This window comes from Vipera ursinii (assembly GCF_947247035.1).
Source record: "Vipera ursinii genome assembly, chromosome: 13".
In the NCBI taxonomy this organism is placed as follows: domain Eukaryota; kingdom Metazoa; phylum Chordata; class Lepidosauria; order Squamata; family Viperidae; genus Vipera; species Vipera ursinii.
In genome coordinates, this window is record NC_139526.1 from 4,556,065 (window position 1) to 4,573,139 (window position 17,075).

A 17,075-nucleotide genomic window follows, 5' to 3' on the forward strand; every position below is an offset into this window, starting at 1 on the left:
CTACTGCAACGCTCTCTACATGGGGCTTCCCTTGAGGACCACCCGGAGGCTCCAACTGGTACAGAATGCAGCCGCGAGAGTTGTGTTGGGAGTCTCCCGATACTCCCATGTCACACCTCTGCTCTGTGAGCTGCATTGGTTACCAGTTGTCTTCCGGGTGAGATTCAAGGTGCTAGTAATGGTGTTTAAAGCCCTACATGGCAGGGGTCCGGAGTACCTTAGGGAACACCTGCTGCCGGCGTCTACTTCCCTCCACCCTGTGCGTTCCCACAGAGAGGGCCTCCTCAGGGTGCCACCGGTCAGAGAATGCCAACTGGTGGCCCCCAGGGGGAGATCCTTGTCTGTGGGCGCCCCGGAGCTATGAAACCAGTTACCGGTTGAGCTCCGGACGGCGCCCGATCTTCGCTCCTTTCGCCGCGATCTGAAAACATACTTGTTCGAGCAAGCCGGCCTGGCCTGAGGGGGGATTGGTGGGGTTTTTTATTATTTTTATTGGGGTTTTTTTTACAATGTATTAACTGTATTTTTAATCGGGCATGTATTTAATTATCTTTTATTTTTTGTAAATTTCTGTGTTTTATTCTTGCCCTGTACACCGCCCTGAGTCCTTCGGGAGAAGGGCGGTATAGAAATATTAATAAATTAAATTAAATTAAATTAAATTAGCAAATCTAAATCGAAAATAATGGTGTTTGGAAGAAACCATCAGAGACATAAGTGGCAATTAGATGGTGAACCAATTGAGCAGGTTAATACCTTTGTATATTTGGGAGTAACTTTTTCCAAGCCTGGATCTTGGGCCTGCCATCATCAACGGAGTACATTTAGAGCAAAAGCCCATTTGAATTTATTGCTCAAACTAAAGAACCATAGTTACTCAGGGTCCCTAGCTCCATTACTCAAGGTTTATAAGGTTTATACAATGCTCTTGTATGGAGCAGAAATTTGGGGTCTTTACTCAACCACAGTTTTAGAACAAACACAGTCCCAGCATTTGAGATGTATTTTGGGTGTACATCCAAGAACATCTGCTGCAGCAGTTAGAGCTGAATTGGGAATTCATACAATTCAGGCATTATCTAAAATTAGAGCTTATAACTACTGGTGCAAAGTTAATGAAATAGAGACTGATAGACTCCCCAAATTATGCCTACTAGAGCAAATAAAACTACAATCACAAATCTCCTGGATCACCAAACTAACAAATTTTGTAAGAAGCTGTGGCCTTCCTGTCTCTTGCGTAACAGGAGAACAATCTAAAAAAAGAGTTGCCCAAAGAATTAAGGATATAGAAGCACAAACGGATATAGCTATCCTTAGTAAGGTGGGTAACTTGAAATGGCTGAGTAAATACAAATGTACCTTTCAAGTGGACAGTTATTTGAAGTTACAACTCCCAAAACATCTTAGGGAGATATTTACGAGAGTGAGATTCGAACAGCTTGACACAATGGTCAGATATGGGAGATTTCATGCTATACCATACAATGAGCATCTCTGCATTTGCGGAGCGGCAGAGGTAGAGGACCTGGCTCACATCCTATTTGACTGTTGTCTGTATAAGAGGGTGAGAGACAGGTATCTTGGTCTATATACCAAACGAATGACCCATTGGGATCCCCATATCAAAATAACTTACCTTATGTCCGGTCAGAACTTGAAAATAACATTTAATGTAGCACAGTATTTAAACAAAACGATCCGGTTAAGATCTGCATATGTGGGACTGATTGGGGTAGATTGCAAGGGCGACTCCGAAATATAATGTTATCATATTTTATCTATATTTTAAATTATTGTACATTACAATTTCATTTTAGATTGTATTTTATTACTATTTCATCTTAAATTGTATTTTATTTTAATTCCATTTTAAATTGTATTTTATCAAATTCCATTTTAAATTGTATTTTATCAAATTCCATTTTGGATTGCTTTTATCAAGTTTTGGTGACGGTTTGTTGCTGGAACTTTGCACTTTGATATGGCCCAAGGGCTAATCAATAAAGTTGTTGTTGTTGTTGACAAACTGGACTGACCTCCTCCCTTTTGCCGAGGTGGCCTACAATAATTCTGTTCAGAGCAGCACTGGCTACACGCCTTTCAGAGTAGCCACAGGAAAAGAGTTCAGCCCAATGCCTGACTACCCTCAGGTGCCCTCCGCTTCCCAAACACTTGATCAATGGGTGAGGGGGTGGAAAGAGGTTTGGAGGAACACGAAAATGGCGTTAAAAAAGACTTCTGAGACTTATAAAAAAACAGGCTGATAAAAAGAGGGCTCCCCAAAGTACATTCCAAGTTGGGGAAAAGGTTCATCTGTCAACTAAATATTTACGCCTCAAATTACCCAGCAAGAAATTAGGACCGAAAATCTTGAGGCCTTTCCCCATTGTGAGAATCATCAACCCTGTCACGGTAGAATTGAGCTCCCCAGACTTTTGGGAAAAATTCACCCGCTTTTCCATTGTAGCTTACTGAAACCTTTTTGGGCCTCCACTTTAAGACCTCCCCCTAAGAAGGCACGTGGACCCCTTGTAGTAGCAAGTCAGACCCATTATGAAGTGAAACGTAATCTTGTCTCCAGAATCTTTAAGGGAAAATTGCAGTACCTAGTATAATGGAAGGGATACCCATTGTCTGAAGCCATTTAGGTGAAATCTAGCAATGTGAAAGCTGACAGACTTATCAAAAAGTTTTATGAGAAACAACCCAACAAACCAACTCCTAACTTGTGTTCCATTTATATTACAGGATCTGTCCTTTTTGTAAGGGGGGACCGGATGTCAATGCTGCAAACATTGACATGGTTTTGCACTGACAATATAAGAGGCAGCTTTTTGCTTTAAGTGTTTGGCTTTGAATCACTAAAGTGTGGGAGGGATTCAATCCAGACATTTTAAGAAGATAAGAAATAGCACACTTCAAGGGAAGTGAAAATTCGTGTGTTGGACTAATTGGTGTATGTGATTCATGACGTGTAATTAAGGGAGGGAGATTCTGTAGGATATGATGTGTCAAGGGGAGGAGAATTCAGATTCTGGCATCCATCCATGATGGAAAACTAAAACCAACACACTTGGTTAGATCATCTAGGATATATTTTTTAGAGAGTTGTAATGACAAGAAGAAGGGCACATCATGCCTCTCCTAGCCATGGAGACTCCTTTAGCTGAATATGTTGCCAAAGAAACTGGACAAAACAGATTGCAGCTTGGCAAGTAAATCAATTCTCAGAGGGTCTTACATGTTATCCAAAGGCATCGGATTCACTTCAAGAAGGGATACTCCTTCTTGGTCCAGCAACTTTAAGACTTCTCCTGAAATAGAGCAAAGAGATGTGACAATTAAGTAGACCAAAGAGACCAGGCCCTGGCTCAGAACAAAGACAAGAAGTTTCACAGGATTCCGAGGTAATCCCATGTGAGCCACACTGGCATACAAAGGGCAGCTTCTAGGAAGAAAGTTAAATGAAAGTAAAGGAGTCCAATATTTGATTTATGTTTATTTTTCTCACTAGGCATGAGCCTGTTTTTGAAAAAGAAAGTGTTAAATTTATGCTCCATGCCCTCAAATGATAGGAATTAGAATTTGGGAGGGGGTGCTATGGCTGGAAAAAATAGTGTCAGGTATTTAACCAGTTGACTTCCTTGCCCCAAGTTTACTGTGGCTACTGAGAATACAATCCTCTCCTTCAGTCACCAAACTCTTTCTATCTTGAAACTATGTTCAACCCGTTAGTTAGATTGCAAGCTTGCCAGAGGCAGAAAGAAACATGTTTCTTGGATCTGCGTTAGTTCTCTGTAATCAGGTAATGTATAAAAATATAGAACTCATTCCTTCTTATGGTAAATACTAGGACTGTATAAAATGTCCCAAATCTGTCATGCTTGGAGCAACAAAACCCCATCTAATTTTGACTTCAAGAAATCTAGAAATGTAAGAAAAATCAGTTCTAGTTCAAAATGAAGTGTGAATGAATTTTAAGTTATTTGCACATCCCTCATAAATACATCAGGAGGAGAATCTGCACTGTCTCTTTGTCCCCAATTGCGTGGCTGAAGTACATATTTGGAGCTTTCTCCTTATGACAAATGAGGCGCTGGCCTCCATCAAGATTCCTGTCAGAGCAGGTTTAACTCAAGGAAGGAACTGACGAAGGAGAAGCAGAGCCCTTCCCTCTGAGATGGTTTAGATCTTTACCTGTTGTAATCACACAGTCAACCTCACGGGTCTGGTGCTTTTGAATGAAGAAATCTGGCCTGGAAGCTTCTAGCTTTTTGTCATAGCAAGGCATCACAGTTACATGATAGATTTGATCTGGTGTCAGGCACTGGAACAAAAGAGTTTCGAAATTGCAAAAACTGCCAAAAGACTACTTGGCCCCTAACTTCCCAAGAGTGGATGCAACTGAATAGCAGAGCACAAAGAACAGGACCAAATCCCAATTAGGGGCCTGAGCTCTCACGACAGAAGCACCATGGCGCTTCCGGGTTGAAAGGATTAGCCGGTGACATCACCATTACCCAGGGGCAAAGGACGAGAGCTCACCCCACCTCATGGCAGCATTTGGTTCTTGAACGTGGACCCAACCCAGCATCCTAACCACGCAAGCCATCGTACTCCTTATAGGTAGGAAATTTAATAGGAAAGAAATCATTGACTGCCCCTTTGGGAAAAGCACACAGACACAAATGCTGTCTTTACAGAGGGAGCAAAGGCTCTGAGCTACAGCTACAGCAGATACCATTTCCCCAAAAATTAAGACTGGGTCTTATATTAATTTTTGCTCCAAAAAATGCATTGGGGCTTATTTTCCGGTTAGGTCTTATATTCGGGGAAATAAGGTATTAAATGGCTGACAATCTTAACTGAGGCTTATTTTGGGGGTGAGGCTTATATTAAGAGTGTCCTCAAAATTCATGCTAGGGCTTATTTTCCGGCTGGGTCTTATTTGGGAGGGAAACACGGTATTCGTAGCATATTTCCAGTTTGTCCTTTGCCTCCAGTGGCTTCCAAACTTCCTCTTACACCTGTGAGAAAAGTTTGAGCAACACCTGGTGTTTGGCAAAGGAGTCCTTAATCAGGGAGCCCATGATCTGCTGAGGTGATCTGGTAGTGCTGATGTATGGGATGATAAAATTCCCGTGGGTTTTTTCAGCATAGCATATCCAACCTGAAAAAGAAACATTTTAAAGAATTAAAGCAATTTGCTGTCTATCTCTGGGTCAATGAAAGCTACATACAAAGATGGACCATGACCCAATTTAAGAAGGGCTGCACAAGAAGTTCTTTTTCCCACCCGTTAAACTGAATATAACCAAACACCTAAATATGTATTAAGGCTCACACATTTGGGCAAGACAACAAAACAAATTGCACAGATTATGGTAAGGTGTTAATTAATGTTACTTTTGAGATAAATAAAGAAATGTGGTAATTGCAAAAGGTATTTCTGAATCTCCTTCACAGTGAGTTCACAAAGGCACAATCCCTTTGCATGATTTGAAACACTTCTTGATTATTGTTCCCCCCCAGGCTGAATTGCCAATTACGGGAAAAGCTGCCAGCAGGGGGCCCTTCTGTCTCTAGCGCTATTATGCCTCCTATGTTTTCCATGCCTTCCACACCATCGCTCAGAGTATGGGAATCAGGCAGGACATACGTAAGTCTCAAAATTGCCTGCTTGGCTCTGAAAATTCGAATGCAGATAGTCTTCTCAAGAATTCTAGTTCCCCGATCATCCTGCTTGCCCTTCTCTACAGGTTGAATAGAAGAGTTGGAAGGGACCTTGGAGGTCTTCTAGTCCAACCCCCTGCTCAAGCAGGTGACCCTATACCACGGGTCAGCAACCCACAGCTCTGGAGCCGCATGCAGTTCTTTAAGCCATCTCTTGCGGCTCCCAGTCCTCCTCCGCCATGTGCAGTCCTGGGAAAAAAAAGGGGGGACTAAAAAAATTCAACAAATCAAACTTCTCACACAAAAAAACCCCTCACAAAGTTTGAATTGATTGGTTGAAATTCTTTGGTTTATGGGACTGCCCACAAACCTCTTTTCTTCTTCAGACTGCACATGGCGGCAGCGGAGGAAGAGACTGGACTGGAGGACTGCTGGAAAGGTGAGTGGGCCCTTTTTCCAACTGCTGCGCCTTCCTCGGGTCTCCTCCTCCGAAACTGCTGCTGCCATCTCGCCTGACTCCCACCCTGCCCCCTGCACCCCTGTTAAGCTCTCCTCTCCCTCCCTCCCTGAGCCCAGGAATCGTTCCCCCTTCCCCACCACTCTGAGCGCCGTTGCGAAGCTTCGGTGCAATTGCAAGGGGGGCAAGCAAGGGGACTGTGAGAGTGTCAAGGCGCAAACCCTGCGCAATGCCAGGCTTGGGTTTTGTTTTTTTTTAATGTGGCATAAAATCAGGAAGGGGGGGACTGGCTGGGAAAACTCCCCACTTTTGCCTGTTTCCCCCCCCTCTGCCTTCCCAGGAGAAAAACAGAAAATTCTCTTTCAAAACTGCAATGCCCACCTGACTTCTCTCTGCCCTGCTCGCAGATCCAGATGCCACTACGTCGGTCTTTTGGGGTAGCCCCCTGCCTGGCCAGGAAGGGAACCTCTGGGGACGGTGTCCTGGAAGGGGGGCTGAGAGCTTGGGCAGGCAGCAAGCTTGCCGCGTTGCCCAATTCCCTCCCCACCCCACTCTTTCGCAGCAGGGCCGTCCGGCCCTTTTTCCACCTGCTGCGCCTTCCTCGGGCTCCCCTCCTCCAAAAACACTGCTGCTGTCTCGCCCAACACCCTCCCCACCCCACTGGGTGAAACAGTGGAGGGCAACCCCAGGAAAGCGCAGCAGGTGGAAAATCATGCATGCCTTTCATTTCAGAGCCTTGGTGGAGCAGTGGGCTAATGCCTCCTTAAGTAACACCAGCTGCTTGCAATTAGTGCAGGTTCGCATCCCACCAGGCTCAAGGTTGACTCAGCCTTCCATCCTTCCCAGGTAGGTAAAATGAGGACCCAGATTGTTGGGGGCAATTAAGCTGACTTTGTAATAATGCCGCTTGGGGTGTGTGTGAAAGCCCTAACAAGCAGGCATATACATAGAATGAAGGCTACTGCTAAGCTTGTAAGCCGCCCTGAGTCTTTGGAGAAGGGCGGGATATAAATAGAATTAAAATAAAAATAAAAATAAATTATATTTTATGATGACGAGGGAATTGCAGGAAAATGAGAGGGCCGGTGAGCTCGAGGCTTGCAGGAGGGAAGAGCCGCGGAATTGGAGGGCTGGACAGAAGCCAAGCAGGCAAACTTAAACAATGAAAGCAGAGTACACCTCGGCTCGCCCTTTCTTTCCGCCGCTTAAGCCCCGCGGTGTCTGCACCCGAAACACGATGGTGAGCAGCCCGCACTTCACTTCCTCCTCCTTTGCCTCAGAAAACCCAGAGAGAGAAAGAGAGAACGCTCTCTGAGCACGATCGCAAGCTTGCTGCCTGCCCAAGCTCTCAGCCCCCCTTCCAGGACACCGTCCCCAGAGGTTCCCTTCCTGGCCAGGCAGGGGACTACCCAAAAAGACCAATGTAGCGGCGTCCAGATCTGCGAGCAGGGTGCCAGCAGGAGAGAAGTCAGGTGGGCGTTGCAGTTTGAAAAGAGAAATTGCTGTTTTCCTCCTGGGAAGGCAGAAGGGGGGGGGGAAACAGGCAAAAGAGGGGAGTTTTCTCAGCCAGCCAGCCAGCCCCCCCTTCCTGATTTTATGCCACATTCAAAAAAAAAAACAACCCAAGCCTGGCACCGCACAGGGTTTGCACCTTGACACTCTCACAGTCCCCTCGCTTGCCCCCCTTGCAATAGCACCGAAGCTTCGCAATGGCACTCAGAGTAGTGGGGAAGGGGGGACATTCTTGGGCTCAGGGAGGGAGGGAGAGGAGAGCTTAACAGGGGCGCAGGGGGCACTCAGTCACCCTTCTGGCTTCTGCGCCTGGGCTGCTATCCTTTTCGCGGTGGCGGCGGCATTGCCTTCCATGCCAGTCCCATTGCAAGCAAGGCGTGTACCCACATGCTCACGGGAAGGACAGGAAAAAGGGGGTGGGCCGTGCCAGTGTTGGGGGAGGAATAAGGGATGCATGGGGGTGTGGGGGGTGTGGGAGGAAGAATCGGAATCCAAGGTGTTCAAATCTGGGTGGTGTCAGAATCCATTTATATCACATTTCATAAATGTATAGGTAGAACAATGTGCTTATTCTGGGGATTCTGCCATCTCTCCGAAGGGGGGGGGAGGATAGACTTTAGGCATCTTCAAACAACAGGGAACATTTGAACAAAAAAGGAAGCAATAACCATAAAACCAAGGAGAGTTCCCTTTCCCATGGAAGGGCCTGACATCTGACCAAATGGATGAGGGGAGGGGCTGAAATGGGAATGCTTTATATAGGATTGAAATGTAACTTTGTTAGATTCCGTCTTGTATTGCCACAATCGATTCCATCCTAGTAAACATTTTCCTTTTGGACTAAACTTGCATCCAAGAGTTCTTATTTCCTAAGATGTGGATTGAGGTGGGTCCTGACAGGTGGGCTCCCAGCAAACACGGACCAAAGAAGTGATGGGAGAAGGAAGAGAGGAAGAGAAACAGTGGGTGGGGGGGAAGTGCCCCATTTCTTCTTCTTCAGGCTCAAACTGTGCTCAAGCCAGAATGGGGAGGGGGATGAGGAGGAGGAAGAGGAGGAGGAAGAGCAGCGATTGACAAACTGCCAGCCAAACTCTTTGGGAGAGGGGGCGCAGAATGGAGAGGAGGGCAGCTTGCCTTGGAGAGGGAGGGGGGAGCCCTCCTCGTCAGCCTTTCGTTCTCTCTCTGCTCTAGTCCCCTCGCTCCTTTTTTTAAAAAATCTTTTTCTTTTTTTAAAAAGCAAAAGTGGCTGGGATTATGAAATCAAATCGGGAGGGAGAAGGGAAGAGTTTGCTTACTTTTGCTTTCCAAAGCGGCCTTGGTGTCACCCAGCTTGCTCGCAATCTCAGCCTGGATCAGCTGGTGGGCAGGTCGCGTGTCCTCCTGGCCTGGCCGTTCTCTCGCTCCCGCTCTTCTCCAGCCCAACCCACTGCCCCAGTTGGCATGCTTGCAGATTCCACCCCCCCCAAATAAATAGAAAAGGCCGATTTTAAAGGTTGTCCAGCTAAAAGGGAGGAAAGAAGCTGGGCTGGAGCGCCCTGGAAAGGTGAGCAGGCAGCGCTTCTGCACGGGCTGGTTGGGCTTTTGGCAGGTTTCGCCTGCAATTAAGGCAGGGCGAGGTTTTTGGCTTAAGAGAAGTTGAGGGGAGGGGAGCTGTTTGTGGGGGCACATGTCTGCTCACATAAGTGCAAAAGTGTTTCTTTTGCAGGGAGGCTGCTTTGCTGAAGGTTATATCTTCCTTCCTTCCTTCTCATATTCTTCCTGCTTGTCTTCCTTCCTTCCCTCCCTCCCTCCTTCTCTCTCTCTCTCTCTCTCTTTCAATAAGCAAACAATCTGGGCTCTGATTGGCTGCTCCGCGCTTTCTCCTCCTCCCCCCCCCCAAGTAAACTGCATGCAAAAATCCCACAAAAACCCCCAAATCCCGCAGCAAGCTGAGATAGGCAAGTCCAAGCAGCAGCCTTGGAAGATTTGCTGCAGCAGCTCCTTCTCCCCGTCGGCCTCCTTCTCCGCTCCCTCAGAGCAGTCTTTTCCGAGGGGAGGAGAAGCCAGGACGGCAGAGCCGTCCATACCAGAGCTGGATGGGGGCAGGGCCGGTGCATGTCTTGCCTTAGGCTCCACTCTTCAATCAAGCCACCTGTTCTGCGTGTGTGTGCGCATGCACACATTTTGCAGTTCCCCGAGTTGTTTTTTGTTTTTTTTGAGGGAACCGGTTCCGAGTGGCTCTTTCACTGTTTCAGGTTGCCGACCCCTGCCCTATACCATTCCGGACAAGTGGTTGTCCAGTCTTTTCTTAAAAACCTCCAGTGATGAAGCACCCACTTCCGAAGGCAAGCTGTTCCACTGGTTAATTGTCCTCACTGGAAGTTTATTTATTGATTGATTGATGGGATTTATATCCCGCCCTATCTCCCAAAGGACTCAGGGCGGCTAACAACAAAACATATAATAAGTACAGCAATCAAGATAAAAATAAAATTGAAATCATCTGTGCAATAAATTAAAATTAAAGAATTAAAAAATAAATTAAAAATTCTAAATATAAATTAATTAAAATGCCTGTCAGTCTAGGTCAGCCTGGTGGAACAGGAGTGTTTTGAGGCCGCGGCAAAAGGATTGGAGGTTTTGGGCCATCTGAAGCTCAGGGGGGAGCTGATTCCATAGGGCTGGCGCTCCCACAGAGAAGGCCCTCCCCCTGGGGGTCGCCAGCCGACATTGCCTAGCTGACGGTACCCTAAGGAGGCCTTCTCTGTGTGAGCGTACTGGACAATGGGAATTTGTTCCCGGCAGCAGATGGTCCTGCAAGTATCCCGGGCCTAAGCCATGTAGGGCTTTAAAGGTAAGTACCAGCACCTTAAATCTCACCCGGAGGGCAACTGGTAGCTCACACAGGAGGGGTGTAATATGGGAGTATCGGGGTGCTCCCATCACAACCCGTGCAGCTGCATTCTGCACCAGCTGAAGCCTCTGGGTGGTCTTCAAGGGCAGCCCCATGTAGAGAGCATTACAGTAATCTATACGGGAGGTAACGAGTGCGTGGGTGACTGTACGTAGGGCATCTCGGTCCAAAAAGGGGCGCAATTGGTATATAAGACGAATCTGTGCAAATGCCCCCCTAGCCACGACTCCAATATGATCTTCAAAACTGAGTCGTGAATCTAGGAGGATGCCCAGATTGCGTGCTCTATCAATGGGAGGTAACATCTCTCCTCCTATAGTCAGAGATGGAACCTCTTGGACTAAACGAGATGATGGTATGTACAGCCACTCAGTCTTGGCCGGGTTGAGTCGAAGCCTGTTTTCTCCCATCCAAATCTGTACCGCTTCCAGGCAACGGGACATCACATCGAGGGCATCACTGGGTTGGTTCGGGGTGGAGATGAATAGCTGGGTATCATCAGCATATTAAGTTACTCCCTTATTTCTAGGTTGCTTCTCTCCTTTATTAGTTTCCAACCATTGTTTCTTGTCCTGCCTTCAGATGCTTTGGGGAGTAGATTGACTCCCTTACAACCCCAATTGGGAATAGAATTTCAATAGTAGGTCATTGTGGTCATAGCACCCAGGTGATTGGACATGGGTTTTTAACTTATTTTTATAGTGGTTTTTGGTGAATCACATGGTTGTAAGTCCAAATAATGCAGTTGTTAAGCGAATCCATTCTCCCAAATGGGTATTTTTTTGCAAACTGGCAAAATACACCAGAAACTTAGGAAACAATGTAAATCAGAATCAAATGACCACAAGATGCTTCAATCAGTCATAAATGTGAGCCAGTTGCCAAGTGCCTGTAATCCAATCATGTGATTGGGGGGGCATGTTTTACAACAGTTGGAAATGCTTTATTGGGCCATAAATAATTTTTCCAAGGCTGTCATACTTTGACATTTAAAACTTAGTAATCATAAATCGAGGACTACCTACACTTTACCTTTGAATTTCTTTAAAATTTTCCTGTAATTTCTTAAAGGAGGACCCAGATTGTTGGGGGCAATTAAGCTGACTTTGTAATAATGCCGCTTGGGGGTGTGTGAAAGCCCTAATAAGCAGGCATATACATAGAATGAAGGCTACTGCTAAGTTTGTAAGCCGCCCTGAGTCTTCGGAGAAGGGCGGGATATAAATGGAATTAAAATAAAAAAAAATGTGGTGCCTGGATTTGTAGCTGATTATGGTGGTCAGATCTAGGGCACATAATTACCATTAAGGAGAGTCGTGGTTCAGTCTTCACTCCCCTCTGGTGCCACGTGACGTTTACTTACCAGGACAAGCAGCAGCTAACATGGGCAAAGCCTTTTCATCTTCTGCTCGTCTCTGGAAACGTTGCACAAACTCCCACTGGCTCTCCAGCAAACTGAAGTTCCTGGCGAAAGTTGTATCAAAGACAAAATGCACACCTGACAAAGGAGAAGGAAGTGAAAAAGTATTGAACAGATACTACAAGGAAGTGCAATTCAGGATGACATTTGGTCAACGAGGCCACAGCAACATTTCACAGGATGCATGATTGGTATTTCATTCGCTCATGCAGCTGTCCAAGATTACAGAAAGAAGGATTGTACAGATTTCTGTAAGGCAGGGGTCTTCAAACTTGGCCCTTTTATGACTTGTGGACTTCAACTCCCATAATTCCTCAGCCAGCTTGTCTGGCTAAGGAATTCTGGAAGTCCACAAGTCATAAAAGGGCCAAGTTTGAAGACCCCTGCTGTAAGGCATCTTTAATGCTACCATGGAGCAAATGCATAATCTTTGATGCTATGATAAGAATTTCCAGCCTCATATACAGTGAGTTCTTTACATACTTCGAATGCTTCTTCTTTCCTTCTGCATGGCCTGAGTTGCTATTTATAAGCTGTCATGAGGTTCACCATGTACTGTTTGAATTTTCATATTTGATCTTCCATTTTTTCCCAGCCTCCCCACAATTTTGAACGCAAACTGCAACACTGGAAAAGCATTAGGCAATCATGATAACTGAACATAGGAGTACAGATAGTATAAGATTATTTTATCATTTACATTGTATGCTTGATCATTTCCACCTAAGTGCAGGAAGGGGTTTATTCCTATACCCACCATGTTCAATTTCTCTGCAAGTATTTTGGAACAGCACAAACCAGAATCCTTCACAACTTCCAGAAATATGGTTGGATTATTATAATTGGTATATGATGAGGAACAATCATTTTACCACCTTTTAAATATGTCAGCTAACGGAGTGTCAGGACACACCCCAAATCCACATCTTAGGAAAGAAGAACTCTTGGGGACAGGATTGTCCAAACAGGAACTTTTACTAAACATGGTTGACAGTGGATAATCTAGACAGGATCTGGAAACTGTCTCACAGATGGATACTTTTAAAGTGTCCCCGAGTAATAACCCCTCTCCTCAGTCCATTTGGTCAGTACCGGATCAGTCACATTTCAGGTGTCAAACTCCTCGTGGGAAAGGAGAGCCCCAGTATCATTTGCAACATTATTACTTCCTCCCCTTCACATTCCCATCAGAGATACAAACCAGAGTTTCCCCCCCCCTTCCCTCTTTCTTTGTTCTTCTTAGTTCAAAGGGTTTCTTCCCTGGTCTTTTATAATGGCCTCCAGGCAGGCTGAATACACAAACTTTGCATCTGTATGATGGTCAATTAACATCCTGTCTTCTCTTCCCCTCCTTGGAAAATGGCAGAATCCAGTAAAGGGGTGAGATTTAGATTTGCACAGTTAGAAATGAAACATAAATGGATTCTGACAGGGAGCACATATATTTCAATTTTGCTTTATTTTCTTACCATTCCCCAAATTTCTGCCTTAAATACTGCTTAGGTGTGACACACAAATGATTTTGATTTGGATTGATTTCACTGGATTTGCTCAGCATCCCTTTTGAGAATTTCAAGGAGCAAACTGGCTGAGAGATGACAGTGCAGCCTTTATATGCAATAGCACTATTTTCAACTCAAAATTACTCACCTAAATTCTTAAAGAAGGCTGTCAGCTTCTTAGCTGCATCTAAAGGAGTCATTCCGAATCTCGCAGCTAAAGAAGCTCTGGACTGTGGAGATACAGATACCACCACCAATTTCTTGGGTGAATTGGATGCCTTTTAGTTAAAAAAAACAAAGGAAGAAAAAAACATAACTCCACTGACCTAGCACAGATATTTGTATAACATAAGGCAAGCAAAGTATTTCCATATGTTTATTATCTAATACATGAAATATACCTCTTCACTAGAGGAGCTAAAATTAATATTAAAGGTTGACTCTTGGTGAATTGATGAACACATCCCCTTTCTCTCTCTCCCCCCCTGCCCATACTGAAGATAGAAAATGATTAAAAATGGTAATAGAAAAAAAGTTGAAGGCCATCGAAGTATAGCTCCTTGTTTAGTGCAAGATTCAAAATTAAACACAAGGACATCATCGCTAGATCCTTGGTTCCAATTTGTTCCCTCCACCCTATTTAGTCTGTCTTGTTAAATTCTAAGTCACATACCTTATTGGCGTTCAGCACTTTGCAGAGCTCTTCGTGGCTCTGCTGAGTGATTAGGACACTCTCCGCCGAGGTGATGCAACCACTGCAGGCCAAGCAGTCATTCAGGGTAATCTTGGCCCTTTCCAGTCTTTGGGACCTGCCATCCTAGGAAGGAAGCCATCGAATGGGCTGCTGTCAGCACCCTGGAAAAAGTAATTACGAGGGGCATCCACAGGGAAGGTTAAAAAGTCAGGAGGGGAGCTGCAACCACACAAGCGAAGCCCCACCACTCGTTTTACATGCTGCATGGCTGTGACTACCACCCTGACCAGGGCTCTTCAAACTTGGCCCTTTTCTGACTTGTGGACTTCAACTCCTAGAATTCCTCAGCCAGCAACAAAGTCCACAAGTCAGAAAAGGGCCAAGTTTGAAGACTCCTGATAGTGACCTTTTTGACAAACATACACACTCCAGGTACAGGTAGTCCTCAACTTACAACAGTTCATTTAGTGACTGTCCAAAGTTACAACAGCGCTGAAAAAGTGATGTGTGACCGTTTTTTACACTTACGACCGTTGCGGCATCCCCATGATCACGTGATTGAAATTCAGCCGCTTGGCAACTGACGGTGGCGGTGTCCCGGGATCAGAGGATCCCCTTTTGTGACCTTCTGACAAGAAAACTCAATGGGGGAAACCAGATTCACTTAACCATGCTGCTAATTTAACAACTGCAGTGATTCACTTAACAACTGTGGCAAGAAAGGTTGTAAAATGGGGCAAAACTCATTTAACAAATGTCTCACTTAGCAACAGAAATTATGGGGTCAATTGTGGTCATAAGTCAAGGACTACTTGTACTCCTGTTCACTTCCCACTTTTGTTACAGAGTTTCTACTATCAAAGATAGTAGAGGTCTTACAGATTTCATTTGCTCTGTTCCAGAGACTTGTGCTAGAGTCTAGACTATACCCTCGAGAACACTAATTTGTTGTCAAAAGTTTGGGTTTCACAGCAAACACTAAGATAAGTTTCTGATTATGACAAAAATGAACCACATCAATTACTAGTCCTCAAACCTAGAGCTATTTCCAGCCCCAAAAAGGTCATGTTAAAGTTGGTTTGTGTTGCAGTTACTAAACACAGTTAAACATGTTGAAAAAAAAGCTTGTTCTATAGTCTCTAAAGTACACTCAAACGGGAAAGAAAAACTTTACCTGGCCAACTTGGAAATAACTTCCATCATCTTCAATACGGATCTTAGCTGCTACTTTCCCAGACTTCTCAACCTTGATTGGCTTTATGCATTCCTGAAAGGGAAATCAAACAATCACATTAACCAACATGCCAACAAACATCTGTAACAAAAACAAAACATAAATGTAAAAATATGTGGAAGTAAACTTTTAAAAATGAACATAAGCCAAGTGTCAGAACCCACCCCAATCCACACCTTAGGAAAGAAGAACTCTTGGAGATGAGATTATCCAAACAGGAACTTTTACTAAAACATGGTTGACAGTGGATAATCTAGACAGGATCTGGAAGCTGTCTCACAAGTCGATACTTTTAAAATGTCCCTGAGTAAAAACCCCTCCCCTCAGTCCATTTGGTCAGTCCCGGATCAGTTAAGTTTCATGTGTCAAAACCCTTTGTGGGAAAAGAGAACTTCCATACATTTACAACACCGTTGCTTCCTCCCCTTCAAATTCCAATCGGAGATACAAACCAGAATCTCTTCCCCCCCCCCGCCTCTTTCTTTGTTCTTTGTTCTTCTTAGTGCATTTAAGGGATAGAGATGGCCAATTAACATCCTGCATAGATAGGGAGTTAGAAATGAAATATAAATGGATTCTGACATTCAAGCTTCTTAGGTGAATCACAAATATTGCTATCTATGATCTGGTTATAATAATAATAATAAACCTTTATTGTCAAAGTACAACATGTGTACATTGAGATTAGCTGAGCCTCCCCCCGTGCTCTCTCCCCCCAACACACAGTGACAACAAACCCTCCATCCCACCACACCATGTGAACCAACTACACCACACACCGGCCTCCCAAGTCAATTCTGCATAAGATTATGTCCCATTTAAAAGCCTAACAGCCCACGGATAAAAGCTATTTTTCAGTCTGTTGGTACGGCTGGCTATATTCCTATATCTCCTACCGGATGGTAGGAGAGTAAAGAGATACTGTCCAGGGTGTGAGTCATCCCTGAGAATCTTCCTCACTCTTCCAAGGCAGCGAGCCCTGGCGATGTCATCCAGTGGTGTCAGGGAACAGCCCACAATGCCTTGTGCTGTGCTCACTACCCTCTGTAATACTTTCCTGTCCGCGGCTGTCAGACCAGCATACCAAACCACAATACCATACGAGAGGAGGCTCTCTATAGTAGACCGGTAAAAGAGGGTAATTAACCGTTGTTCTACCCTGTTCTTCCGCAAGACCCTAAGAAAGTGAAGCCTCTGTTGGGCCTTTCTAGCCACCTGGGTTGTGTTAACTTTCCAGGTCAGATCTTCACAGAGGTAGACTCCCAAAAATTGAAAGTGAAGCCTCTGTTGGGCTTATTCATCACCTCTGCCTCTGAAATTTTTTGGGAGTCTACTAAATTGGGTTCCATAAGCATCAACCTTTCTAAGCTTAAAATATAAATAGGAATCAAGATGCCTAACATGGAAAAGAAATGAAGCCAACGCTCTTCACAAGAAAATAAATATTTGGAAAAAAATGAATCAAGATGTAATTTGCTTACAGAAAACTTGTACAAAAAAGCTGAAAATATTTGATATATAAAAATTGGGGGCAAGTATTTATAACTTCAAGGTCAAAGAAGAAAAATACAGTTGTTTTGTATATAAACCCACAATTACTACTATAGTTGATAATGATGACCTTGATAGTTATGTAGGAGTAGAAATCAAGTGGAATGAGACTCAAATTATCAGAATATACATATCT

General features: G+C 44.6%; 1 protein-coding gene across 2 annotated transcripts in view; it reads right to left on the minus strand.

The window, feature by feature from the left end:
• The window catches only part of CIAO3 (cytosolic iron-sulfur assembly component 3), a gene marked incomplete at its 5' end in the record, with an annotated part of 63,260 nt that overhangs the window by 15,332 nt on the left and 30,853 nt on the right, over positions 1-17,075 (minus strand). For both annotated transcript variants that reach the window (XM_083372566.1, XM_083372565.1), the window contains 7 exons: positions 3,245-3,317; positions 4,201-4,330; positions 5,055-5,173; positions 11,902-12,036; positions 13,609-13,738; positions 14,134-14,277; positions 15,329-15,421. In XM_083372566.1, coding sequence (XP_083228692.1) covers positions 3,245-3,317; positions 4,201-4,330; positions 5,055-5,173; positions 11,902-12,036; positions 13,609-13,738; positions 14,134-14,277; positions 15,329-15,421 — 824 coding nt within the window. The remainder of the gene's footprint in view (positions 1-3,244; positions 3,318-4,200; positions 4,331-5,054; positions 5,174-11,901; positions 12,037-13,608; positions 13,739-14,133; positions 14,278-15,328; positions 15,422-17,075) is intronic.